We start from the raw sequence: 26,800 nt of genomic DNA on the forward strand, positions 1-26,800 counted from the left end.
CCACCCCAGATGTGTATGACTTTCTTTCTTCTGCTGAACACAAACAAAGATTTTTGGAAGAAAATCTCAGCTCTGTAGGTCCATACAATGCAAGTGAATGGGTCGAAATGTTCAAAGCTCCAAAAGCACATAAAGGCAGCATAAAAGTAATCCATAAATCTCCAGTGGTTAAATCCATGTCTTCAGAAGCGATATGATAACTGAGAAACAGATACATTTTTAAGTATTTTTTTTTAAACCATCAATCTCCACTTTCCCTTCCTTTTTTTTTTTTTTGGCCGATTTGCATTTTTCATGCTTATCGCAACCTACTGAGCAGGGAGGACAATTCATGGGAAAAAATATTGATCTGTTTCTCACCCAGACCTATCACATCGCTTCTGAAGACATGGATTAAACCACTGAAGTTTTATGGATTACTTTCATGCTGCCTTTATGTGCTTTTTGGAGCTTCAAAATTTTGGTACCTATTCACTTGCACTGTGGGGACCTACAGAGCTGAGATATTCTTCTAAAAATCTTTGTTTGTGTTCTGCAGAAGAAAGAAAGTCATACACATCTGGGATGGCATGATGGTGAGTAAATAATGAGAGAATTTTCATTTTTGGGTGAACTATCCCTTTAAGCGTGTGCTTAGGTATTTGGGCTCATGCCTGGTATTCAAGGTATTCATTTCTGGTTGAACTAACCCTTTAAATTCCGAACTCAATTGACTTTGTCTAGAGAATCTGGTTCTAGTCAGACTTGAAAATGTTAAATTCAGTATATTCATTATTTTTAGGCATTCCCTTTCCCTCACATACAATGTTGGCCCACCTTTCTGTAGCTCTTCAATTAAAATTTTATTAAATTTCTTCTAAATATTCGTTTAAAGTTTGAGGCTCACATTTTCGAAGAGTAGAATTAATTTTTTTTTATCATCTTTCATAACTTCCATCTTCCATAAATCAGATCTCTTTTAACATCTGTCTATATCTTTGCTACAATACCATTGTATCCTTTGTCCATAAGTCATGTTTGAACACGTGTTGGATTTCTTTTTTCGCAGCCGCAATGTGCAAGAGAGAATGAAAGGTTTGGTAAACATTGTAGTAGAAAAGTAGTAAAAGCCCTGGTTAGAACATATTGGTGTACCTTGCTTTCTGTCTTGCACTGTTGGTTCTGCCCTTGACATTAACATTCAAGTCATCTAAATGCTACAATGGAGAGGGACATTGTTTTTATGACAGTTATGGCTGGGATGTTTGAGTCAGGTTCACTGATATTTAGAAGGTAATATAATATGTTCATTGAGTGTGTGTGACTTTTTCCTTATGCAAAATCTAAACAAAAATGGCTATGGTCACTGTTTTACTTCCTGAGAAAAGTAATAAAGAGATGTTTCAACTTCATTACGTTGAAAATATGAACTATATATTATTAGTTGAATCTTGAAGAGTCTTGACAGCTATGGATTTAAAATTCTTTGTACCCCAAATATAGGCATGCAATGTGATTGCTTTAAAGAAAATAGTCAAAAATGACTGCTATTTATGTATGTGATGACTCATGTTAATTTATTGATGTTTATCTCCACTGTACCATGTCCTTTGTTACATTTTTCTCTCTTTCTAATTAGCAGAATAGAATTTTGCATGGTTTTTAATGCAAAATGTTGAACAGAAATGTTGTATCTAGAAGATAAGCCCTCTTATCTGAGTGCTTATTCAAAAACAGCTATTTGTCAAGTAAGTTCCACCAGAGGTTTACTGTACTGTACTTTGTCTCCAGCTGTGAAATAGCCCTATTTGTGGTTTGCAAGATGAATGTGGGTAAGGGGTGGTGCATGTATGTGTGTGTCATTGTTTATATGCAGCCTTTATGTCATTTCTCAGTTTTGTATTCCTGCACTGAGGGGCAGACGCCCCTTCCAAATTCCCCTCCTATTTTCTAACATATACCTCACCTTCTGCCTTAGTTCCAATTTGTTGATATGATTGTACGATTTGTTGGAGACAACAACGTTTTTGCCAATCATTTTTTTCTCTGAAAAAAAGAAAAGAAAAAAATGAGTAAAAATTCTAATATATTAAGAAAATGTTTCCTTTTATTTTTATACATATGTGCTGTGCACAGCAGCCAACAGTATTACTGAAATGAAAATAAAAGGTTGTTTTATAGCCTCTGTGTGCTTTGTTTTTTGCCTTATACTTTTTATTAACGTTAAATGAATAGGTTATTATCCAGCCTTTGTATCTGAAAGATTTTGAGTTCAAGGATTAAAAAAAAAAAAGTTTTCAAACAAACTGAAACTGTATGTTTGATGGGATTAGTTAAATTAGAGCCTCCTCAAGTGGTCAAAATCAGAAACACACACACACAAAGAATCTCATTCAGTTCTGATTCATCTTTATGTAAGTGAGTTTGCCACTGGCTTCAAGGTTACCAACCTGTACCCTTTAAATTGACATGCTTGTTTATGCATAAAAAAAAAAATAAAAATTGATCTAATTTGCTATTATAGTTTATTTTTGTGTAAAAAAAAAAAAAAAAAATATATATATATATATATATATATATATATATATATATATAAAAAACACTGAAAAAATTACTATTAGGATTTACTTAAAATTCCTTTTACAAATTTTTGTACAGTCTAAGTACATTTTTAATGGTATAAAGTTAAGTAAAATCTACTGGCCTTCGTGACAATATAAAATAAACAAGGTTTTTGTACTTTAGGATTGATACTTTAGAACGCATAGTAAAGATAACAAACAATACTAAATAATACACATACACACACTAATATAAATAATATTTACTTATAAGAGCATAATGTTTTATACATGTTTTAGCTGAGTAAGTTACTTAATTTTTACAAGTTCACGCTTAAACTAATTTAATGTAGAAATTAGCCTATGGAAAGGTGCACTCAATAATTTTTCCCTTGTTAAAAAGTTTTACTCCTAAAGAATTTAATTGTAATTGTACATGTATAAAATCATTACCACTCACATGAGATGAAGACTCCAGTGATATCCTATATAAAAGCTGTTTTATTCTACATGGACAGGGTCCGCACATGGGAGCTGCCATGTTAGAATCACATGACCAGCCAGATACTACTCACTTAATCTCAGTAACTGTCCTGTTATTTGACACTTACACTTGATTAAAGTAATCATGGCTGACTGTGAATAATACATTTCTACAATGGCATCTGAAACTGAAAACTATTGATTTTAATTGATGCTGCATCCAAGCCGCTAGGTGTCAGTGTAAGACTAAGATGACATAAACACTTAAGCTACTGAGTGCACCTTTAATCTTTTCTGCTTTGTTTACTTCACATCATCGAAATTTTTCTAAAACATAATATACCTGTATGAATTGTCTGTTAAATATAAGACATACAAGAAATACTAAACTGATCCAATTAGTCTAAAAATTATTATAATTTTTTAATTCCACAAAATGACATTTACAATACAGCCATTTCAGAAATCCTCTGAAGTTGACTCAATTAACATAATAAAGAACTTTAACTGTGTTCTAAAATTTGTAAAAATCTTAATGTGCAATCCCAAAATCACTTGATGGTAAGGTGACCTGGTTACAACTGCCAGTTAGATGTGACCAAACGTAATGTTCTTGTTCAGCAAACATGACTTTTGAACTGACTCTCCCCCCAGTTATAAACATCAGCATTGAGACACCCCATTGTGTCCTGAGCCCTAGTCTGATCCAGCCTGATCATGCGCACAGACTGTCTTCTCTGTCTGGCTGCACTAACATTCTGCACAATACTAACTTGTCTTCCTATACAAGAGAAAACAATCCAAATAGGTATCACTAGAGATTATCAGAGAGATCAAAATATAAAGACCAAGATCAGCAGCTTTGATTATTTTTTGACAAGATTTTGTAAAAGAATGAGGATTCACCAGGATTCAAAAGGTAAATTTGGGATTCATCTTCATTTTGGAAATTTTTTTATTTCTACATTACCCATGTACACTGTGATATGATCACTGACACTCCTCTTTTAATTTACAAAGGTGCTGTTTCATTGAGGAAAAGAAGTAAAGACTGCTTCTCAGTACTAGAAATTGAAAGTAATAAAGTTGTGTGTTTGGATTCAAACAAAAAGATATACATTTCAGTAAGTATGGGATTCTTTGAAATATAGTAATCATGTTAAATCATCAATGTTAAATCAATATTCTTCATTATCTTGTTTTACAGCTATTCACAATTATGAAGGCCTTTGCTATCATAATTACCATATTATTATAATGTTTGTAGTTACAGCATAATTCATGTATAATATCAGTAAAAAGGAGCTGTAAATAATGTTTTTAATCAGTTAAATGTGCTATTATTCCCAGGTTGATGCCATTAAGGACTACTGTTGTCATAAAATTAAAGGAAAGAATTCCAATAATGCTTTGTGTCTATGCTGGAGGGGTCATGCAATGAAGCTTGTAGAAGCTTATAGCGCATCAGAATTATCTCCTCCACATTCAAATAGCCATGAAAAGCATATACACCTCAGGAAAAGAAGTAGTCAGCATTTTGACCCATCTGACCCTTTGGGATCTGAGAATCCAAGGTCAAGGACGATAAATTATCACAGACAAAATCGAGAGCAAACGCGTGAGCGCAGCAGTAATGTATCTAAAGAGACCATCACTTTCTATGATGATCCTTTACATGTACTGCTCTCCAAGAGCCCAGTCAGTCCAAATTTGCGGAAAGAGAAGAAAAACAAGCAAGTTGCACCATCTGAACAGATCTGAACAAAGAACTGATAGTTCAGATTTGACCAACTACAGTGTTGGGTATTGACAGAATAAATGTAATCTGTATGTAATCAGATTACAAAAATAGATTACTTGGACTACATTTTAAAATGTACATTATCAGTTACTTTTTTATGGGTTACATGATTACATTTTTCGATTAGATTGCCAATCAGCCAACAGTAATAACTAGTGAAGCGTAAGGTAAAAGTTTACGTATACTGATTCTAATTTTTCATGTAATTTGTAATTAGTACCAGATTACATTTCAGAGGTAATCTACCCAACACTGTCTCTCTACATGAAGAATATGTGATGTGTCATTACTTAAATGTGTTTGGAAATACATTTAAGAGATACTCTATGTACCATACTTGCAAAAGCTTTTCTCATAGTTGGAGTTTTATTAATACATACAAAACTGAAAGTTAAATCTACTATTATAGTACTTAAAGGGATATTTCACCTTAAAAAAATTCTGTCATAATTTACTAACCCTAATGTTGTCCCAAACCAATATCTGAACAAGTTTTCCTAAACTTTCTTTTTTCCATGAGACTGACAGCCTCAGTCACCATTCTCTTTCATTACATCTATTTTTTCCATACAATGAAAGTGAATGATGACTGAGGATGTCAGTCAGCATTCTCATTTTGTGTTCCACAGAAGAAAGTAAGTCATACAGGTTTGGGACAATATGATGGTGAGTAAATGATGACAAAATTTACATTCCTGGGGGAACTAAAGATTTGATAACTCAGTTTTATAGGGTGCAATCTATAAGGCTTATTAGTTGAGGCTGGGTTAGGTCACTGTTTGTTGTCCTTTCACCTTTTTAAGTCAGTTAAAACTTAAACAGTGCTGGCATTGAAAGCTGTGGCAATTATGTTATTTTCATGAGAACTGTGCTAGAATCTTGTCCACTGATTGATGAGGATATTGTCATCAAGTAGTAGCAATTATGTGTGGTCTGCTCTTTTTTTTCTAACAATTGCAGATATTTTGAATGTTAAGAGTCTGCAGTTGTTTCATTTGTGTATATAATTCATGTTCTCATATCTCATGCGTTGTCTGTAGACCTAAACTTCACAGCTTAAAACATATAATAGATGGTGCTGGCCACCTCTACTTAATTATTTATTGAACAATATTCATTTTTATTTATTATATTTTATATTGATGTCTTTTAAATAAAACCTCAGAAAATGATTGAGTATTGTTTATCCAGTGTGTTTGCTCTAAGAGCAAAGGCCAATGTGTACATAAGGCTTTAAAGAAGCACTTGCATTGAGACATTTCAACTGTATGTTTTAGATTAATTGCCCTTATATTAAAAATATAAAAGTATAATTACCAGTATTTATAAGATTTTTTTTTTTTTTTTTTTTTTTTATATATCAGGGTAATTAATGCATTCAAACAATAAAAGTAATTAAACCTAAATTGTTTTTTCTTTCTGTGTCTAATTATGTCACTGTATGTATAAATGTAACACATTTTCATTTTAAACCCAGGCTTAAATCTAGTATCTCAAAAGTTTCTCAGCTTATTATATAAAAACACAAACAGTAATTAAATATATATGATTAAATAGTTGTTGTGAGCTGATGATAGTTTTACTTTTATTTTTGAGACCAGATTTTATGCATTAATGTTTCATAATGATGAGAATGATGAGTACAATGTCAAATTGTGAGATATATACTGACATAATCTGTTTAAAACTTATGTTGCCATTTGAACTGGACTTATACCAGTTGGACATGTTGATGTTTGTTTTTAGTGATTATGTAATTTGAAAAAGGGCAAAAATAGAGGCTTACATAAACAACAAAAACACACATCCCTTTCCTCCACAGACACAAATTATTAACTATAAGAATGTAATTAACACTTTCAATGTTTGAATTTCATTGGATTAAAGCAATTCAACTTTTTCCAAAACAAACACCCTAAAATTAATTACAACTAAAAATAGAACAGAAAGTGAAGTGTTGCTGTCTTCAGTATTGACTGTTCTGTGTTCTTTCCACCTTACCAACAAAAAGCAGTATGTCAGGACGCTCTGCAAACGTTTTTGCAAATATGAGGTTTAAATGAATATATATTTAAGCCCTGCTTCCTCTCATTATTTGAGTTAGATATATTTTCAAAGGTGCTTGAAAATACAAATAAAAAGTTAAAAATGAAAAACGTGAATGAAGCAAGCAATGCATATAACGACACAGTAATGCTTGAATGCAGATTACAGTATAAACCAAGCTATACCCATAAATTAAAATGCATTTGGTTTTGGGTTTAAGTATAGTTTAGGACAAGCAATTTTATAGTGATTGTTTAAAGATGAAAACAGAATTTCACCTAATAAACTCTGATTATTCTGTAATCATTGGTGAATCTTGGTGAAATTTCAGTGATTCCCATGAGGAACCATACAAAATAACATGTCTAATAAAATATAAAAATAATAATATAGTTTCATATAGAAGTGTATGACTTGAAGTATTTATTTAGTTAATATTTACAGTTTTATAGCATTAAAAATCAATAACTTACATACACATAAAAACTCCCTCACAGAATGTTGAACAGCTTTAATATGAAATATTTTCTGTTGCCAGTGTCTAAATTGTAAACATACATGTGATATTTTAAACGTAGACAATACAGCGATTTGAGTCACAGGGACTGTACAAACAGTTCAAATTCAAATGATTCATAAGTTAAACAGTTTGTCAACTCAGACCTTTGTGAAGGTCACCTTTCAACAGTGTAATTGAAATTTTGAAATTAATTAAGGTAAAGTGCTTGGATATGACACTTTATCCTTGCATAATTCATGTAAACAAATTCTACTGCTAGACCTACCGTCCATGTTTCATTTTACATTGATATTTGTTCTTATTCAGACACAATGTGGTCTCTTCTGTTGATGAACACACATTTAATACCTGAAAGAGTAAGACCTGCATCTCTACAATTTAAAACAATGATAAACTGGCACATTCCGGTGTTTGGACAGATGGAAAACCTTTGAGCTGGGTCTGAACCATGGGGCAAGGGGCACTTTAGGTCCTCAAAAAAATACTGCATTGCTATGCTCATATAAGCCCCATGGCCAACCACCAGGGCATGGATAGGCATATTTAGGATGCTGTCATTTGGTAGACCAGCCCCATCTATTTCAGGTACAGATGTCTCACCATCTTGTACTTTTTCTTGATGGTCATTTGCTATTCGCTGGAACATAGCCTTAAGAAAATCCTTGATTCGTACTTTCACCTGAAAAAAAATAAAAGGCTTTATATTTACTTGTATTCTTTCCAATAAATTTAAGCACACAAATGCACAATGCGAGAAATAAAACATTCCACTTTAAAAAAAAGTTCCACTCTGATAGAGTGTCCTGCAGTTGCATCATATCCAGATAAAGGTATGACCCATCAATGGGCCTCTGTGGCAGTGGATGCGTCATTAGTGTTGGCATACCACTTGGGGCAGTCAGGTCAATGGCTACGTAAGTGTAAGCAAAATGTTTTAAAGGGGTCATGAAATGGAGAATCATTTTCCTTGATATTTAGACATATAAGAGGTAACTGTATTATAAAAAAACCTACTGTAAGTTTCAGAATCAAAACTTCCTCCCCAGTCTAAAACATCTAGTTTTGAAATCTCTGTGTTTATGATGTCAAGAGACATTGCTCATTTGCATTTACATGCCCCCGCAACATGCAACATTGTCGTAGTGCTCATGCTCACTGGTGCTCAATTCGTAAACAGAGAGAGAGAGAGCAGGAAAGACAGGCCTAGTGTGGTCTACGAACTATTCCTGAATATCAAAGGGGACCCATCTGGACTATTTTGAATTATTTCTGTATATAAAAATGCACTAGACCAGGGGTGGGGAACCCTGCTCCTGGAGGGCCACTGTCCAGCAGAGTTTAGCTCCAACCCTAATCAAACAAACCTGGGCAAACTATTCAAGGTCTCCAGGATTACTTGAAAAAATTAAGAACAGGTGTGTTTGATTAGGGTTGGAGCTAAACTCTGAAGGACAGTGGTCCTCCAGGAGCAGGGTTCCCCACCCCTGCACTAGACAGACGACTTTGATTGTTGTTGTTGTGAATCTCGCACAGCTTTTAAAAGTTGCGGTGTCAAGTTACAACTCTGAAAAGGAGACCCCATTCCGTTTCATTCAGCTGCTCTGCCTCTTGTTGTTTTGAGCAGAAACGTATCCTGGACACATTCTAGTGCCCATCTATTTTTAATTGATGGTGTATGTCAACACGCACTAGATGGACGTCTTTGACTGTTTTGATGCGTTTCCGGCGATGTGCGCCTCAGTGCAGGATGATCCTGTGTGTGTCATGTGGATGTGCCTTCAGTATTTCAACATGGATTGTATGATTTTTCAGCTCATATAAGCATGGATTGCTTGAGAACCAATCATAATATGATTCAAGCTTTGCAAAGAAACTGTTATTGACGGATGGGGCAGTTAAACACTTGGACCTGATCGAAAAAACATATGTAAACAGTTTAATTCATGAATATTTCAATTGTGATGATAAATGTGATGACTGTTTGATAGTTTATGGTGCAGCTGTGCTTGAGTGAACAGTTTAATATATTTGGATGCAATGCATTGTAAATTTTATAATGTTGTGGACCTTGTTCATTCTCTTCCGATTGAGTTTCAAATATGACTGTATACGAGGGGCCTGAAAGATGTTAGCCAATCATAACAGTGGGTGTTTACGTTGAAGTTTTAAGGAGGTGCTTAGGTCAAAACCGAGCGTTTTAGACAGAGGGCCAAAGACAGGGTGCAGAATGATCATATATTACTAATTATGACTGTTTTGGTGCAAAACAACTTTACTAACATTATCAGTGGACCAAAGGGAAGACGACAAAATTATAAAGGGTGTCATGACCCCTTTAAAGAAAATATATACCAAAAACAATCAGAGATATGTTGTTTTTTTTACTTTGTTCATATTTTCAGAATATGTGAAGTATAGAACTCTAAAAAACAAGATTTGTTTTAAATCTCATAAAATTTTAAAAAATATAGCGTGCGTAAATGCGCAAGCACACACAAACAGATTTTACCTGATCAATGGTCTCTCCCTCAGGAGGGGTGTACTCTGGTAAAGACTGTCCGTCTGCTTTAGCCATATTTTTCATTTCTTTAACTTGACCTCCTTCAGCTATACCAAAACTCTGAAAAACAAGACCTGCAATCTCTCATCCATTTCAATTGTTTTTTTTATTTTTTTATTAATAAATATTAAGTAGTAAGTATCATACTTTCAAAATATGATAATAAAAATGAACACACACAAAACAAGCAGCAGTCTCTCTACTTACTCTCTCTTTAAGTGATGAATCCATTACTAATTCTATGTCATGGCAGGTTCTGTTGTTCCTCAGAATGATCTCTGCAGTCTGTAATTTTTTTTAAAGATAAAGGTGTAAGTAGCTAAATACAGCACACAAACTAATATACACAGTTCAAACTGTATTCATTAAAAGCAGAAAGTAATAGTTTGATATGATCATACTGTCTTTTTTTAATGAAAATTTTTGTTGCATGTGCATTCCTGTGACAAGGTACCTTGAAACATTATAACATCTACTGCAATAGTTACAACATTTGCATAACAGCTGCATAACCACAAAGTCATTACTGTGACAAATATACTCAAAGTAATAGTTCACCCCAAAATTATAATTCACTCATCATTTACTCACCCTTATGTCATCTCACACTTTTTCAGAAGACTTGCTTTCTTCTTCGGAACACAAACAAAGATATTTTGATGAAGATATGATGTGAATATATCTATACAATGCAAGTCAATGCAAGTCAAACACCTACATGTGAGGAAATGTAATTGAGCTTTAAATCATGATCACACCTAAGAGGCAGCAGATTTCAAGATTTATAGCAAAAAAGGAGTTACATTTTGATCGGTTCTCAAGCAAAACTAAACGTATCGCTTCAGAAAACCTTAAACAACATGAGTCCTGTGGATTACCTTTATGCTGCCTTTATGTCCTTTTTGGAGCTTGGAAGTGTTGGTCCCCAATGACTTGTATTGTATGGAAATATTTGCATCATACCTTAAAAAAACAATATCTTCATTTGTGATCCACAGAAGAAAGAAAGTCATATGAGTTTGAGACCGCATAATGGCGAGTGAATGATGAGAGAATTATAATTTTTGAATGAACTATTCCTTTAAATAAAATTTGTGGAGAAAAATCGCCCTCTACCTGTGGTCAGCTGACTAGACTTGCCTGCTTGGCACGCTTCATGTCACTGACAAACACATTTGTGAACTTCACATCTCTGAGGTACTGCCCAGCAGCCTCAGACTGGCGTATCCCAATATCAGAGAGAGGAGAGTCTATCTTCTGACCTAAATGCATTGTATGAACTGGTTTATGGGATTGTAAAAATGTGGAAAATAAAAATTGTTCGTTGATGATTGTCATCATTTAATGGCAAAATGCAGGGACACCACTGATAGTATGGATAACATGTAATTTTATTTAACAAAAATAAAATAAAATAAAATACTTACCTTGTAAAAGCCCATCTTTGTTGCACTGCGTTTCACCACTGGTAAACCGAAGCAGTAAGACTGGTCAATAAATAAAAAACAAAACACACACAAACTAACAAGAACTTTAACAATTCAAAATGTCAAGTAATAAAGATTAACAAATACTACAAAACCTCTAGCAAGTAATAAGATAACATTGCTTCAGTCATTTGACATGGACACACAAGGGTGGGATTTATTTAGTTTGTGGTGTTAAAAGTTCACATTAAGCATGCCTCTGACCTTTCACTGGAGGAAGAAAGTCACACTGACATTTGGCATATACAGAGATAGTCTATAGACTAGAGAAGCCCATTAAACTTTAATACAAAATTCCCACATTAACTAGTAGCCTATATTTAATACTACTCTTCTAAATGTCCGTCAAACCTCATACGTATAATGTCATGATGATCAGTTATAGTGGTGTATTTAAAACAACTTCTCCAAAGTGTTATTAAAACTCTTCTATGTTACGTCACCTTCATTTTCCGACCAATAATGCAATAAATAATTGATTATCAGTTGGCAGTTCTACCAGAATAGATATGAATGGAAAGAATTAATATATCCCTTTGATTAAGCAAACGAAACAGAAAAGGCAACTTACTGACGGACCATTGTTAAACCGAAAGCAATCATTATTGCAGTTATAAAGGTGTAATTAACAGCGCCGAGAGGTTATAAGCCCATTGAGCAAGTTGTCACGCCGCTTTCACTTCCCAACAAGTGCCTAACATTTGCTACTTTGGGGTGACAGCGTAACTGACAGCGATTTTCTCCGTGTTTGATTAGCCGGAAGTTTATACGCACGGAGACGTAGAAGCGCGAACAATGATTGGCGCCAATGGCTCATGGCGGGCTTTCAAACTGAATAACGTCTGACGGAGTCTGTAGCTTAACGGTTTTATTTTCGATTGTATCTCCACTGCTTTGTTTTAACTTTAATTATTCCTCAGTTGTGAAACGCAGACGTTGGACTACAGGCTATATGCCAGTTTTGACGACTTATATGTATATTTTGAGTTAATAACGCTACTGAAGTGGCTCAAATAAGGAGAACAGGAGACGACATATGCTTCTTTCATGGTACGTTTATTGACCTTAGCATACAGCACGTCCTCTACTTTAACTTCAGTCATGCTCTCAATGACATTATTTGAGTTTTACAGTAATCCAAAGAAGAGTAGCCCTATTGACATTACTCCTTATTTTAACCTGTTTACCTCGTGGTACCCTCCAAAATCTCACGTGACAATTTTCCAAACTTGGTTTGAATTCTTTAGCAAATAATTCTAGAAGGTAACATTGTTGAACAGATATGTAAGCAGTTTGTTTTTCTTTCAGTTTCTAAATGTCTAATATTCCATCTAGCCCTTAACTCATCATCCACACTACCTTTACTGTCATTCTCTGAAACATGCTGGATAGATTCCCATTATTATTATTATTATTATTATTATTAATCTTTCAATATTGCCAATAAAAGGGAAAATAATATAGGCCCAAAATAGCACCACATTCTTTAAAGCAAATATTTATTGAACAGAGGTTGTGCAACAGACATAACTGAGGTACATGATATGGTTTATAGTGGAAGGAGGAGAGCTTTTCATACTGTTGTTGATAACAAGTGACTTAGTTTTAGTCAATATTTACAACTTTACATCCATCGATATGGGCCGAGTACATAACACATTGTTCTTTAGAATATTAAACGGCGTAAAAATGTCTAAAAAAGAGGGCAGGTGCATTCTCAGCAACATAATCCACAAAAGTCTCATCTTTTCTTCCCTCCTCCATCCACTATTTCTGAAGTCCATGTGGGAGCCTTGATGATTAGACACAGCAAAGATGTCATAACCTCTTTTGTGTGCTGTCATTTCCAGGTTCCCGAAAAACTGTTTGTGAGTGGTGTGAGGTAATGGGAAAGTCTTTATATCCAGTAAACCTGAGGTATAGAGATACCACACTTACAGAATGTGACAGAAAGAAGAGGAAGAAAAATATTAAAAGGTAAAGAAACATGCCTTAATAAGAGCACACTGTACAAAGAGCATTTCCAGTCGAATACTCATTTCATGTTCTTCGTTTACCCTCTACTTCTGTATTCTCAAAGTATTCTGTAAGCAGTAAAATAATTATAATACAATTGTTTATAAAATAGCAGCACACTGATGTGAAATCACAACTATGTAATGTTATTTTTGTGTATAAGATGAAACAAAAAATCATAGCTTTTTAGCAGCGAAAAACCCCAATAATAACTCAATAAAATATTGACACTTGATTGATGTCTTAACACCCTTTCCATCTTTCATCACTTTGGAATACAGTATCATACCCCTTAAGGAACGTAACTTGGGTCCTTATTCAAAGTCAAAGCACATAGCCACCCATACAATCTGATAACAGTACTGTAATTCATTTTCAGAGCGGAACTGGGAAAATAATAAAACAGACTAACTTAATACAACAAGACTGACTGGGGGTTTTGGTGTGAGGATGGAGTAAACGTGACTTGTGAAACTCAAGCATCACTAAGAACTATTTCTGGAGCAAGGAAATTTATGTTGAGTACAACTCCTCACAGTCTCCTTTACCCACAGAAAGACATGCACACAAACACACATACATACACGTAGACAAACCTAAGCTCAACTGCCCCTTTTTAAGGTAAGCTATGAGAATTCAGCATATAAAAGCTGTATTGTGCTGCTGATGCACCCTGTTTTTAGCCACTGACTTCTGTGAAAGTTATCAAAACCCATGCCAGTTCAACCTTTGGAAGCAGCATATTTTGGATGACTGGGTAGTGGATCTTATGCTTAAGCGGCCTGACCAAAGTATGGCAACACAGGGGGAACGTCTACATTAGACTCGAGGCACTATATAGAACTGTTCTGCATTGGTGCAGTTACACTAGTTCTTTACTAATTTCAAGAAAACTGCCCTTAGAGCGTGCAAATCAACAAACATATTACCGTTTCATTTTGATCTCAATGTTTTCTGTCTTTTGGCCTTTTTTATTAATTTGTTTAATTATTGTTATTATTTTGTTGCTGTTATTGTCATAATGTCAACATTTTCAACATTGGAAAGCACCGATTTACAATGCTTTAACTCTATGATGAACCGAACCATGCCATGATCTAAACATGGGAAACCAGCCCAAAAAAAAGCTTGCCCATGGGAAAAATGCTCTCAAAATACTTCTTTGTTGAAAGTGACGAAGTAAAGACGCTCAGATCAACAATTGTTAACCTACGCCATTCATCATCCTCGCGTCATACCTTCCCAGTTATGAGCTGGCAGTGTCAATCAAACTGGTTTAGATACTGGTCTGTAATTCAAAGATGATACATACAACTACAGGACAAACAAAAATAAAAACAGACAAACAGACAGACATCTTAAATATCATGCGATTTCTGGAAACCATGGCTGTTTTTCTCCTTTGGCCTCCTATTCTGCTTCTCCTAACTCCATATCAGTATCCTCATTTCAGCAGCATGCTTCACATCGCAAACCAACCAGGCTTCATCATCATTTTACAATCATCATCCTCGATCATTCTTGCCTGCACATTCCTTTACTGCTTGCAGAATTTACACACACTTGTTTACAAATCCAGACCTCCACAGCTGATCTCTTTGTCCCTGACAGGGATCAACCTCCTTCAACACACACACAACAAAATACGTAAATACGTAATAGACTGTCTGTATCCAATACAACTGTAATATTTAGTCGGATGCTGCAACCAAGTGCAACCTTATCCACAACTTTAAAAAACAACTCTTCTTGTCTTTAGAAGATATGTGGGAACATAGCTGTCTCTGTCCGCTCCCTTTTCTTGCCTCCTCTTGTTCTGTGCACTGGATTGGGCTCAGCCCTCAAGCAGTTTCCAGGCCAGTAAATAAAAGCATTTAATATACGGCACTGATACAGGAGGCCCTCAAAGCTAGCAAAAGCACTGTGGAAAAAACATTTGCTATCTCCTGTCCAGAACTTTGACTGGGTCCCCACCACTGAGCCAGTCTCTATTGCCAACACTTGCAGATAGATGATTAAATGAAGCCCACAAGTGTGCCTGATATAGAGTAACTTGTACACGCTTGTACACGAGCCAACATACACCACACATAAATGCATGCACACAAGCAGCTTGACAAAAGCTTATTTGAAGTGTCTGTAACTTTAGCATTGAGAGACAATAACTTGCTTGTTTAATAATAATAATAATTATTATTATATTAATAAAATAATTATAATAGTCTATTCTCATTACATAAGCCCACATTGTCCTTGCAAAAGACCCATGCATTCTGTGAGCAAGACTTCTGTCTCATCGCTGCCATTTAATCCCTTTTTCTGGTCCTAATGCACACTTAGTACATAGCCAAGTGAATGGGTGCATCCATTTAACAGCCTCATGGCACCTCTTTGTGTGTTCAAGTTCAGGCATTCCAACATGAACCCAAAAAAAAAAAAAAAAAAAAAAAAAAAAAAAAAAAAAACACAACAAAACAAGAAAAACATTGCCCCACTTTTGTACCCTTTTATGCCAGTCTGATACAGTAGACTCTCTATTTTGAAAAGCCCTTTACACATCTCTTTTGCATTAAATATCATATTATTATGTTTACACAATCAAAAGAGTTTGTAAAATACAACACGCTTCCCTTCTAATAGTCTGATGCACCGTAGAACTTTTTGCATCAGTATCAAATCGTTTAAAATATATATATATATATATATATATATATATATATATATATAAAAAAAAAAAAAAAAACAATTTGTATCTAAAATAGCTTTGATTTTTTTTCTTTCTTTTTTGTAATTACTGGGAGCAATTTGTACTGAAAAATGAAAATAAAACTCTACAAAGACTAGCAAGCACTTTTTGTTGGGGTTGTTTTTTTTTTGTCGTTTTTGTTTTTTGTTGTTTTTTTTTTCTCTTGAAGACTGATCACGGCGTTCCTGCAGCAATCTCACAAATTGATGTCTCGTACGTCAGTGGGGGTGCTGGACTGGTCCTGGTCATCAAGTGCTTTGCTGCGGGGTCCACCCTGTTCCTGCTGCTGCTGTTTCTGCTGCTGCCTGCGGCCTTCCCTCAAGTTATTCATCAGCACTCTTTCAATCTGCTCCTGGCATGCCTTTAGCACATCCTGAAACAGCATCAGACACATGGCATTAAACAAAGAGTTACTTAATGGGATCTGTCTGAGCTTAACCAGAGATGCTTTTTTTCACCTTGGACACTAGTTCAGTATACTATGTGAATAAGAGGAACTAAATTCACACTTTTGTTGGCTGCTTACAGTGCCACCACAAAATGTAACTAAAATTCAGTAATATTACATGTAAGTGCACATAACATTCATAGGTTTAAGTTTAGAGTCAAGTAACAACCTGTTATTGCATCCTATCTGAGACTAGTACAAATAAACAAATAAATATGCACCCACAATGGTAGAAGTTGCTCTGTGAACTGTGAAAAAAAAACTGTACCACAGTTAGCTCTGTTAATTGCATCCATGTTCTGTGGATAAACCAAGGTGGTGTATCTTTAAGTTTTTCACCCTCTTATTTTCACATCAGCATGCAATGACATAAGAGGATCTCACTTGAGCCCACCAGATTCTTCTTTCTGCTTTATTGAGCTAAGAATATACACATTTACCAACTATAGCTAGATAAAATATTTTATAGATATAATTAAAGAAGTACACAATGCAATGACAAACTTCTTGGCCAGCCAGTGGGTGTCTCCAAAGAGCACATGACAGACTTAAAATGGCTAACACACTAGGTCGCTCTGTCCCCAAGATGAGGGTTGATGCCCTCTAGTGAAGCTAAATGGATGTGCTGTGATCAAAGCTCTCCCTCCTGTTCAGTGGGTAGGTTTGTGGCAGACCAGGCGTCTGTGGGAAATTTTGCTGTGCACGGCCCATGGGGATAGCCTATGGAGAATGTGGTGCTTGTGAGGAGGCTGCATTCCTTTGACATTTACTGCTAATTAAAAGCTGATGGACCAAAGTCTGAAACTATGTTATGCATAACTCCTGAGCCAAGCAAGTGTATTATGCCTGTAGAAGGTCTGAAAAAAGCTATCACACAAGAAAACATCTAAGGTGTTTTGTGTGAATGATGGAAGACATTAAAAAAAAACAAAAAAAAAGTCCTAGAACCACCTAAAAGAGTTAACCAGCAGTAATAGTTGCTCTACGGCTGTTTTGGGCAGGCATGTTTATGACTTTTGTTAAAGAAGAGCCTGGTGCAATGAGGAGGGCATTGTCTTCTGTGTCGCTGTGAATGACAGTGGTTGCCATCCTTGTAATTTCTCGAAGTCCCCGGTTTCCCACCACAGTGTGCCATTATTAGTCTTAAATTCCTTCAGGAAAATTAACTAAAGCATAAAACATTTAAAGGATCTGCCTGTGTCTTACCACAAGAATGCCAGGCCCGACTTCTTAAAAGAAATTTCCCTGTGCGCTGCTCTTTATAGCTGCAGAACCAAACTCATGCCAAGCCCCAAAGGCTTAATTCAGGCAACTCTTATAGCTTCAATGTGTGACTACTGGTAGAACCAGAACTTGCTCTAGAAGAGGATCTCAAAGATTACATCCAGAAGAAGGTGGTACTGGCTAAGCTGCAAAATGGGGTTGGTGGTTCCTGCTGAATACAATGCCATCCTCATCAAAAACACCCTCTATCCTACTGGAACATGGCTACATTTGTTAAAGTCAGACCAGTTAATGATTGAAACCACAAGGAAACTCTAGCTCTACTGAAGAACCAATAACAGTCATTGTGATGTCACTCAGTGTGTGCCATCTTGGACAGAAGATACCAAACTGAGAGACCACGCAGAAGCCACTTAAAATAGCCACAGAAAAAGATATGTTCTTTATTGGTGAGTGAAAGCAAGGATTGCCGGGTTCAGAGCAAGGCCATCACAGCATTGAGAAATGAAAGGGATTAAGATGTCCCAGAAGCCTAATGCAAGAGGCCAGGGGGTCTAACTCATGATCCCGTGTACCAAAAAAGCCTTGAACAGAGAAGTTCTTCTCTAAAAATGTACTTTTCAGCTGCAAAAATCAGCGTCCTTTGGCATTATGACTTTAGGCAAAGGAGCATTCTCAACATGCCAGACCCAAAGTAACTAACATTTCACCTACTTTTAGAAACTCCAGTATCTCAAAGAGCTTTCACTGTGAGTGAGCTAAACACAAGCACATCAATGTCTCCCTTCCCGATCAGTAATCCAAACCAGAGAGATTTAATTTGTCCTGTATTGTAGAGGGGCACAGGGAGACATGCTACCAACATGAATCCCGCAAGAACACCACAAATTATGACTAATGTGATGCAAAGCCAGTGAATAGCATAGATAAAATAAATTAAAACTGTGGGGCCAAGGAGCATCATTTACTGTATGCATTAGCTACAGTAACAAAGTTTACTGTAAACAACCAGTGCCAGGTAGAATATATATTGCTTTTTGTTTGTTTCTTAGAGTGACCATAGAGTATTTGCGGAAACTTCAAGCCAGTTTTTTATCCATCCAGGTTTGGCATGCAACCGTGTACCTTACTGCAGCACACAGTATGCTTTGCCAGGTGTATCTTAAGATACACAGACATTCCAAAGGCGACTGGAAGAGGCTGTCTGCCCCTATCATATGTCTACTGGAAACTACAGGCACATGACTCCACAAATGTCAGCAGGGTTACCGTGGGCAGGCTGGCAGCATCATCTGGCATTAGGTAGACTTTCCTTCATACTCTGTTTGACCGCTCACCTCCCAACCTCTGCCTCATTCTGGAAGGTCCTCATACACTGAGTAAAAATGTTGCTGTACATAAAAATATTTTTATTGAGATATTCAACTAGGTCTCCACTTCATCTTCTCTCCTGCCTTAGATACAGTATCCTTTGATTTTTCCCATGCTATTTCCAGGTTAGTCATGAAAGATGTTTCAGTTATGAAAGTAGTGAGTCCATTTGTCCTTAAGATTCCATAAATCCTAAGAAATCTGAATCTATTGGGGTAAAAGTTTTAATCACAGATATTTAATGTGTCTGATTAACCAAATGGCAAACCACCACTGTTAGTTTTCTCCATTTTATTTAATTTAGACTGGACCTCTATGATTTTTTCCTCTCATAATTACGCAAATACAATTTTGATAGGCTATCAATAAAGTGGGTGGGTAAAAATCTGGTATGACAGAGATATAAACCATCACACCCCTAACCCCACCCCAAACTACTCCAGTAAGTTATTTGTCCCAGTCAAATCTAGTGTAAGGCCAAATCTAGACAATAGCAAACACAGTACAGCTTTATACAAATTGTATAACTTCACAACAGTGATACTGTTGCAGTAGTCATCAAAGTGTACAAAGTCTACGATTTGCATCATAGATAAACCATTTTGTTGCCCTCTCTTTAGGCTCTAGAAATCAGTATGCTCAGGCTAACGTGTGTTCACCCTACCTGCAAGTTTTCAAAGGTATAGCTTGTTGGCATCCAGCAATGTGACGAGTTGTTCATGGAGCAGGCAGTTCATTCCTTCTGCCTTGGACCTCACACTCCTCAGACACTGAGCACCTTTACTCCACTGGAAAATTATTTGTTTTTCCTCAGCCATGGTGCACGACTTCACACACCACATGCTGGGGCAGCAGGCATTTTACCAACAACAGTGCACTCTAGGGTATCTTGGGTAGCATATAATATGTTTCCTGAGTTATTTTTTAATTATGCTTTTACACGTCCCCCTAATGAGAAACTAAAGGACCATGAGGTGGTCCCTTGTGGGACAGTATGTGTGAATTTGTATGCAAGTCATTTGCATAAAGCCATAGTATCCCTGACACTTTCCCCTAGCCCTGTTGATTCTCTCCTTACAGTCTCCCAGTCAGGGTCAATACCATTTCACTTCCAGTAATTCAGTGGCTGAATGTGAAATTGAATTGGAGCTGGACCCAAGCCCATTGAGTAAACAGGGGAAATGCACAGTCTCGTCTCACAGTCCTACAGGCACAGCACTTACTCCACTGATAACCAATATCTTTGCTAAAATTGTGCTTTCGGCAGCCAAAAGGAAGAATCATCTAGGAGGGTCACTGTTTTAAATTACAGAGCACCCCTATATGCATATGATCCCCCCACACTTTTATTTTTTAAATGTATGTTTTTATATAGGAAAATGACCTAGTGTAAAGACTTTCAGATATAAAATCATGGAGCACAACTGCCTCCAGGGAAAACCAATGTATCATAGTAATAATTAGAGGTTGCATTTCTAAATTTGAAATTTAGTGTCATAGTAGCAATACTCACAACTTCTGTGTTCGTGATCTTGGCAAGCAACTTAGTAAGATTTTCTCCCCACAGCGAGCGGTTAGTGCTGTTGAGCTGAAGGCCACAGATAGCCGCCGCCACGCTGCCCGTTGCAATCATGGATGGAGGGTACATGGCAAAGTTGAAATCTAAGGGGAGAGCAGACCAAGCATTAGGATCTGTCATGCTTTCAGTTGATGTACATGCACTTCATCCTCTACAGAGGCACTGTGCATCTATTTTCCTGCAGTTAATTCAACAGCTAAGATTATGCATTGATATAGTGAAATGCATATGAAAATAACAGAAATCAAAAATACTAATAAATAAAGGCCCTTCCATTAGGTCTATGCACAGTCTTGCTAATGACTGCAACCCAGGATAACGAGGGTTCAATTGGCTTGAAAAGAATCTGAAAAGCACCCTCACCCCCATCCCTCTACTCCAGTCACCCTTTGCAGATCGGCCCCTTCTCTTACAGCTCCTAAGTAAATCGCGTGCTCCCTTAAAAAAAGCCCTAAAGCCTTTGGAAAGGATGGAATAAAGAGCCACAGTCCCCCTGCCAGTGCTCACTGCTGTAGGTCCTTTTTCCACGTGTGGTCACAGGTGTACATCTCAAAGACCAATAACCTTGTTAGCTTTCTCACTGTCATTCATAATGCAAATAAGACAGCTTGTGAACGTTGGCCTGAAGCCCAAAAGAACGACTAACTGAGAGAGGGGGAGAAAGAAAGAGGAAACGAACAGCTTAGGCTGTCTGCCCCCTGCCTCATTGATTTCTGTCTTTCTTCTTTTTCTACAGTTCCTGCTTTTCATTTTTTTCCAAGTCTGTTTTTCAACATTTTTCTTAGACACGTAGCCTTAAGGTTGGGGCCAGTGAATGGCACACATGCTCAGGCTTTGTTGTTACAACAACCTAGGATTTGTATCAGCATTGCTGCTATATTTTAGCATATTAATTGAGTGATGCCACTGGCGGACCTGGGTCTAGTGAGCTAGAGAGTGTGGCCTCATTGTCCAAAATCATCACCTCATCTCATCCAATTGAGAGAGGCAACATCAAGCCCTCTCTGTGGATTCCAATTCAAACTGACAGCCTGCACAAAGGATGGGTGTTGGGGGAGGGTGTTGTTGGGTATAAGACAGCAGGGGTGGCTGGGGCAGGGGGGGCATCATTCTTTAGTCGGTGTCCAGACCTTCGTAAGTTTAGGCAGAATAAAAGAGCCTCCTACCCACCTCATTCCCCCCATGTTATTTCTCGGATGCTGGGCCATCTCTGGGCTCACAGTCCCACACTCCCTGGCAGCCTTTGCATTACCATATTGCCACATTCAATTGCAAAGCAAACTGTGTGTGATGGCTCGGAGGGTGATTTCTCTTGCCTTTTCTTTTCAGGAAATATCAAAGATGTGGGCCCTTTGATAGATGACGGGCCTTCCCTTCATTGCCTTCTTAACATTCAGAGCCAGCCATTTTCTGGTTTTGTGGCTCAGTGTTGACAAATAAATGAACTTATTATACACTCGTCCCTTTGTATTTGAAACCGGGCCAAAGAAAAATTTATTGAAGACAAGCGAAAAAAACAAAAAAACAAATTGCATTGCATCTCTTCCTTTGCAACAGGGAGACAAAAACATACAGTTGAAAATAGGTGCCCACACACAGCTAGTGTGTGCTAAGTGGGTTGCAATCTGATTTTTCACACAAGACAGGTTTGTCGAGGGAACAAGAGTACACGCGTTTTAGTGGCAGAGCTGGACACTCTGGTTTGTGAGAGTAGTAAGGGAAGAATGGCTGTATTCTGCGCCTCCTTCATTGATATTCATTCAGAGAATAAACAGTGTATGTAGCTGAGTGGGGACGCCTGTGATGGAAGGCTTCTAGTAAGCAGTGGCTGGCTGGCCTGGTATACCAGCCTCTCACCCCTTTCAATGGACCATTGTCCTGCCCTTGCCACACTGCATCCCCAGACCTGTGCCAACACAGCCAGCTCCCTTGGTGGGTGCAATGTGCTGTATATGCATTTAACTTGTTAATTAATTAAGCGTCTGGAAAGTTTAGAAACAGCCAAAGAGAGCGATGATTTGAGGGGCAATAAAACAAATGCCAGGCTTCCATGAAGATGCAAAGCTTACTAATCGCTGAGCTTACAGTAAGTCCCATTTTGGGCAGCCACGTTCGGCTGACTGATAAAGGTCAAACATTAAAAAAAAATATTTAGCATCATTGTACACTACCGTTCAAAAGTTTAGGGTCACTTACTCATTCTTTAATTTTATTCTTTATCACATTTTAGAATAATAGTAAAGTCATCACAACTATGGAATAATAGAAATGGAAATATGGGAATTAGGTTGTGACAAAAAAAATCTAAAATAAATCAAAACTATATTATATTTTAGCATCTTCAAAGTGGCCACACTTTGCCTAGATTTTGCTCTTGGCATTTTCACAACCAACTTCTTGAGGTATCACCCTGGGATGCTTTTTAAACAGTATTGAAGGAGTTCCCATCTATGTTGGACACTTATTGGCTGCTTTTCTTAATTATTCGGTCCAAGTCATCCATTTAAAAAACTTTTTTTTATTTTTTTTATAATATATTTGTTTTGTAATTAAATAAATTAATATGTTGGCACAATTATATTTTTGTCTACAAAACTAATTTCAAACATTTAAGCATACGCCTTCAGATCAAAAGGCTTTTTAAGGTCATGAGAAACATTTCAGGCAAGTGACCCCAAACTTTTGAACGGTAGTGTATATCACCCACTGCAGTCTACAGTCAAATGGAACAAGTCACTTAAAACATGCAAGTGAGTGTTCTTAAAGACAGAGGGTAAACTCTTGTGGAATAACATAGGGGTTGCATGCTAACGCTTCTGCTCTATGTTTGTTTCTGTTAAAATCATCTGGCGACACTACACATATTCCAATAAATGCTAGTTTTTTGGTACAGACAAAACATTCCTACCATTTGTTAAACCTATGCCATACTGTACTGCAAATAAATTATATTTTAATATCTCAGCTATGTTGCATCTTATTAAGGGACTATATGGAAAAACAATAAAAATCAGTGCGCAGTAACAGGATGTCACAATAGGTAATTTCTGGGATATTACGGCATTCATATATCACATTACTTGATATATTTAGATTACAGTAACTACCTTTCTCGTCGTTTTTGAGAAAGGTCCAATCTGTCACAGATCTTTAAGTAATTTCATCATCAAAAGTGGTGTTAGTCTGCCCATTTAAGGCATAGTAATACAGATGAATTGAAAACAGGAATCCTCTTCGACTGTTAAAATCCTGTAACAACTTGTTTCAGTAATGCTCCAGTACTGAGTCTTGAGCAACAGCAGTCAGGCCAGTGTGGGAGGAAACGGAGCCTCTTGAGTGAGAAATGAATTGGTAGATTTAATTTTCAGGCCTGCTTAACTCCCAACAAGTTACTAGTTATTTATTTTTCCTATGGGATTTCACTGATAGGACAAGTAAACAGCGTAAGAAAGAGAAGAGGATCTCTACCCACAAAACACTGCTACTGACGTAGGATTTTCCCCATCACAAAGCCATACTGGATTCGCTTTTGTCATGGCCCCAATGACCATCAGCATTGTTGTGGTCCCCATAACATAATTATTTCCATGACATTGTTTTTCTTCAGACAGCTTAACACTTGCCTGATGTTTGAAGTTTGCCACCCATATCATGAAACCTTCCTGACCATGTGACATGTATAATTTGTTACAAAAAGCATTTTAGGCTTGGAGTAAATATTAGACAGATTAGGACTTTCAGAAGTTGTGTGGTTTTAATTAGTATGGGAAAACAGCACAAACCACTTATGCATGACACACAGAGAAGGAAATTCTTTGGTGAATGATGTACTGCATTGTTTTTGCTGCATGGACAAAGAAATTATTCAAAGCATGCAAAGTAAGAAGACTCACAGTTAGCTGTGAATAATCAAACCTTCCTCTATTAACACAAACACCAGTGCTTTCCAGCTGTATCCAGATACGAAAGGGTATACTTTTGAGGCAAAGACTGGCTTAATTATTTTATAAGGGCCAAAGTAATGAGATTTCATGTGTGAGCGAGATGCATATTGGATCGAGTCCAGCCATTGGCCCTTATCAATCATGGCTTCCTAATAATCCCCATCCATTAACTGGCTCTATCACTCCACTCTCTCCTCTCCACCAATAGCTGGTGTGTGGTGAGCGTACTGGCGTACTATGGCTGCCGTCGCATCATCCAGGTGGATGCTGCACACTGGTGGTGGTCGAGGAGAGTTCCCTGTTCACTGTGTAAAGCGCTTTGAGTGTAGTCAGAAAAGCACTATATAAATGTAACATTCATTCATTCATTCATTCATATCTTCTTACTTCTAATATCATACCGTGTCTGATGTCTGTTTCTTCTTATACATCTACAGACAATCTGTAAGGAGAAGTAGAGGGGGTGCTGGGTGTTTAACAGGAAGAATGGGGCATAATCGCTTTTAATGAGCTTGTTCCTGTGCAGGCCTGCGACAGACTGCCCTCAGGAGAAACGTTTTATCAGGTGCTCCTTCTGTACTGACCCTTACATGCCTCTGCATATGAAATGGAGGGTCGTTCCTTTTGTCTCCTTTCTTGGAGACTCTAGCTGAGCCTTCCAGCCATTTGCATATCTCTGAAAGGTCCCTCCATGTTATTAATTAGTACTGAACTGGTCTACTCTGTCTTACCAAATCTCACCGAGTGCTCTAAACGGAACAGTTTTATCAAAAGCGAGGAACCATTAAAAATTAGCCGTCTTTTCCACCCTCTTCTTTTCTCATTCAGATACAGGGGCCTTGATTTATGCATGTCTCCAAAAAGAGGGGGATGCTGAATTCTCGGCAAAGAATGCAAAGTATACAGAGGAAAAAGAAGCAGCAGTCAAGGCATCTGCCTGGCAATTAAAATCTTCTGGATACACCGCACATCCCTGTTGTTAACCTAGAAACTAGTTTGTGTATTTTTAAACACAAAAGATGTTTTAAAAGATTACAGACAGGGTGTGTTCCACTAGCATATCTAATTCCCAACCGTCTAAAAAACACATTTCGCTAAGCTTTTTTTCTTCTCCCAGCAATCACGAATCCTATTAAATACAAGAGATGGATTGTCCCTTCAACACGATTCAAACCAGGTTCCATGGATTCTGTCAATGACTCATGTCAGAGCAGTTTCACAACAAATTTACAATATCTTTTGCACATTCCAAACAGAGAATCCACATCAAAAGTTCCATGTTTAAAGACCTGCCAGCTATCCCACTCTTCCTCGTATCCTACTTTCCCCAAATTTGGAGTCACTCCTGAATTTCTTGAGAAGCTGAGCAACCTCAGGGAGGAAGGGAGAAGCCTGGGGGGACAAGGGAGGTGCACTGGATCCCATTACTGCCTATGGTGATGTTGGGCTTGGCTTGGCTGGGAGAACCAGCCCCACAAAGGCTTCTGATTATGGGAATGTCATCATGCCCTGGAGCATCTGGGAGGCGTGAGAAGAGGGGATAAGATATGAAAAAATGACATGCTTCTCTGTTTGGCTCGGCTGGAACAATACACTCCTCACGTTTCCTCACCCTCCTCTCATCTCCATGTTTGATCTCCTAAAGGTGGTCCACCTCTAAGAGCACAGGCAGCTTAACCATTAGCTCACCAGCATGCAGGAATGTCCTTAACTATATAACTGCCCTTTGAAGTGCCATTGCATTCAGGGCTAGCCACTGATATGCCTGCCAAACATACCAGGCAAGCACATAAGGCTTCCTGAGCAATTCTCTCCATTACACAAGGCTATTTCAGTCCACATAGTTTCAAATGAATGTAATGAGATGGTTTTTGATAATTTGCCTGCAACAAGAATCTGAATAAAGTTACCATAGACACTAACCTACAGAAGTCGACTTTAATTTCAGGTTTAGCATACAGAAATGTGGATATTCTGAAACACCCATTGAAGTGAAGATGCAAGATATCAGCACCAACCTGACTTTCAAAACATC

At 37.1% G+C, this 26,800-nt stretch overlaps 3 protein-coding genes across 9 annotated transcripts in view; 1 reads left to right on the forward strand and 2 right to left on the reverse strand.

Moving 5' to 3' along the window:
- The first annotated feature begins 3,728 nt into the window (after nucleotides 1–3,728).
- LOC127435554 (uncharacterized) lies at nucleotides 3,729–5,996 on the forward strand. Its single transcript, XM_051689083.1, has 3 exons — nucleotides 3,729–3,942; nucleotides 4,044–4,147; nucleotides 4,374–5,996. The coding sequence occupies exons 1-3, from the start codon at nucleotides 3,741–3,743 to the stop codon at nucleotides 4,782–4,784; spliced, it is 717 nt and encodes a 238-aa protein (XP_051545043.1). The 5' UTR covers nucleotides 3,729–3,740; the 3' UTR covers nucleotides 4,785–5,996.
- A 1,311-nt stretch (nucleotides 5,997–7,307) lies between these two features.
- On the reverse strand, nucleotides 7,308–12,327 carry tigara (TP53 induced glycolysis regulatory phosphatase a). 3 transcript variants are annotated; one of them, XM_051689082.1, is made up of 6 exons: nucleotides 12,009–12,327; nucleotides 11,378–11,415; nucleotides 11,091–11,212; nucleotides 10,158–10,235; nucleotides 9,900–10,010; nucleotides 7,308–8,069 (listed from the first exon to the last, which is right to left on the reverse strand). In XM_051689082.1, the coding sequence occupies exons 1-6, from the start codon at nucleotides 12,038–12,040 to the stop codon at nucleotides 7,689–7,691; spliced, it is 762 nt and encodes a 253-aa protein (XP_051545042.1). In that variant the 5' UTR covers nucleotides 12,041–12,327; the 3' UTR covers nucleotides 7,308–7,688. The 3 variants fall into 3 exon arrangements, with proteins under 3 accessions (XP_051545042.1, XP_051545041.1, XP_051545040.1); XM_051689081.1 differs by having other exon boundaries at nucleotides 7,310–8,069; nucleotides 11,091–11,415; XM_051689080.1 differs by having other exon boundaries at nucleotides 7,310–8,069; nucleotides 11,091–12,327.
- Nucleotides 12,328–12,474: 147 nt separating this feature from the next.
- Nucleotides 12,475–26,800, reverse strand: part of ccnd2a (cyclin D2, a) — a 231,118-nt gene continuing 216,792 nt past the window's right edge. For all 5 annotated transcript variants that reach the window (XM_051689078.1, XM_051689077.1, XM_051689075.1 and 2 more), the window contains 2 exons: nucleotides 20,756–20,904; nucleotides 12,475–16,572 (listed from right to left, as the gene is read on the reverse strand). In XM_051689078.1, coding sequence (XP_051545038.1) covers nucleotides 16,396–16,572; nucleotides 20,756–20,904 — 326 coding nt within the window. In that variant the 3' untranslated portion in view covers nucleotides 12,475–16,395. The remainder of the gene's footprint in view (nucleotides 16,573–20,755; nucleotides 20,905–26,800) is intronic.

Source organism: Myxocyprinus asiaticus, chromosome 46 (assembly GCF_019703515.2).
Source record: "Myxocyprinus asiaticus isolate MX2 ecotype Aquarium Trade chromosome 46, UBuf_Myxa_2, whole genome shotgun sequence".
Classification (NCBI taxonomy): domain Eukaryota; kingdom Metazoa; phylum Chordata; class Actinopteri; order Cypriniformes; family Catostomidae; genus Myxocyprinus; species Myxocyprinus asiaticus.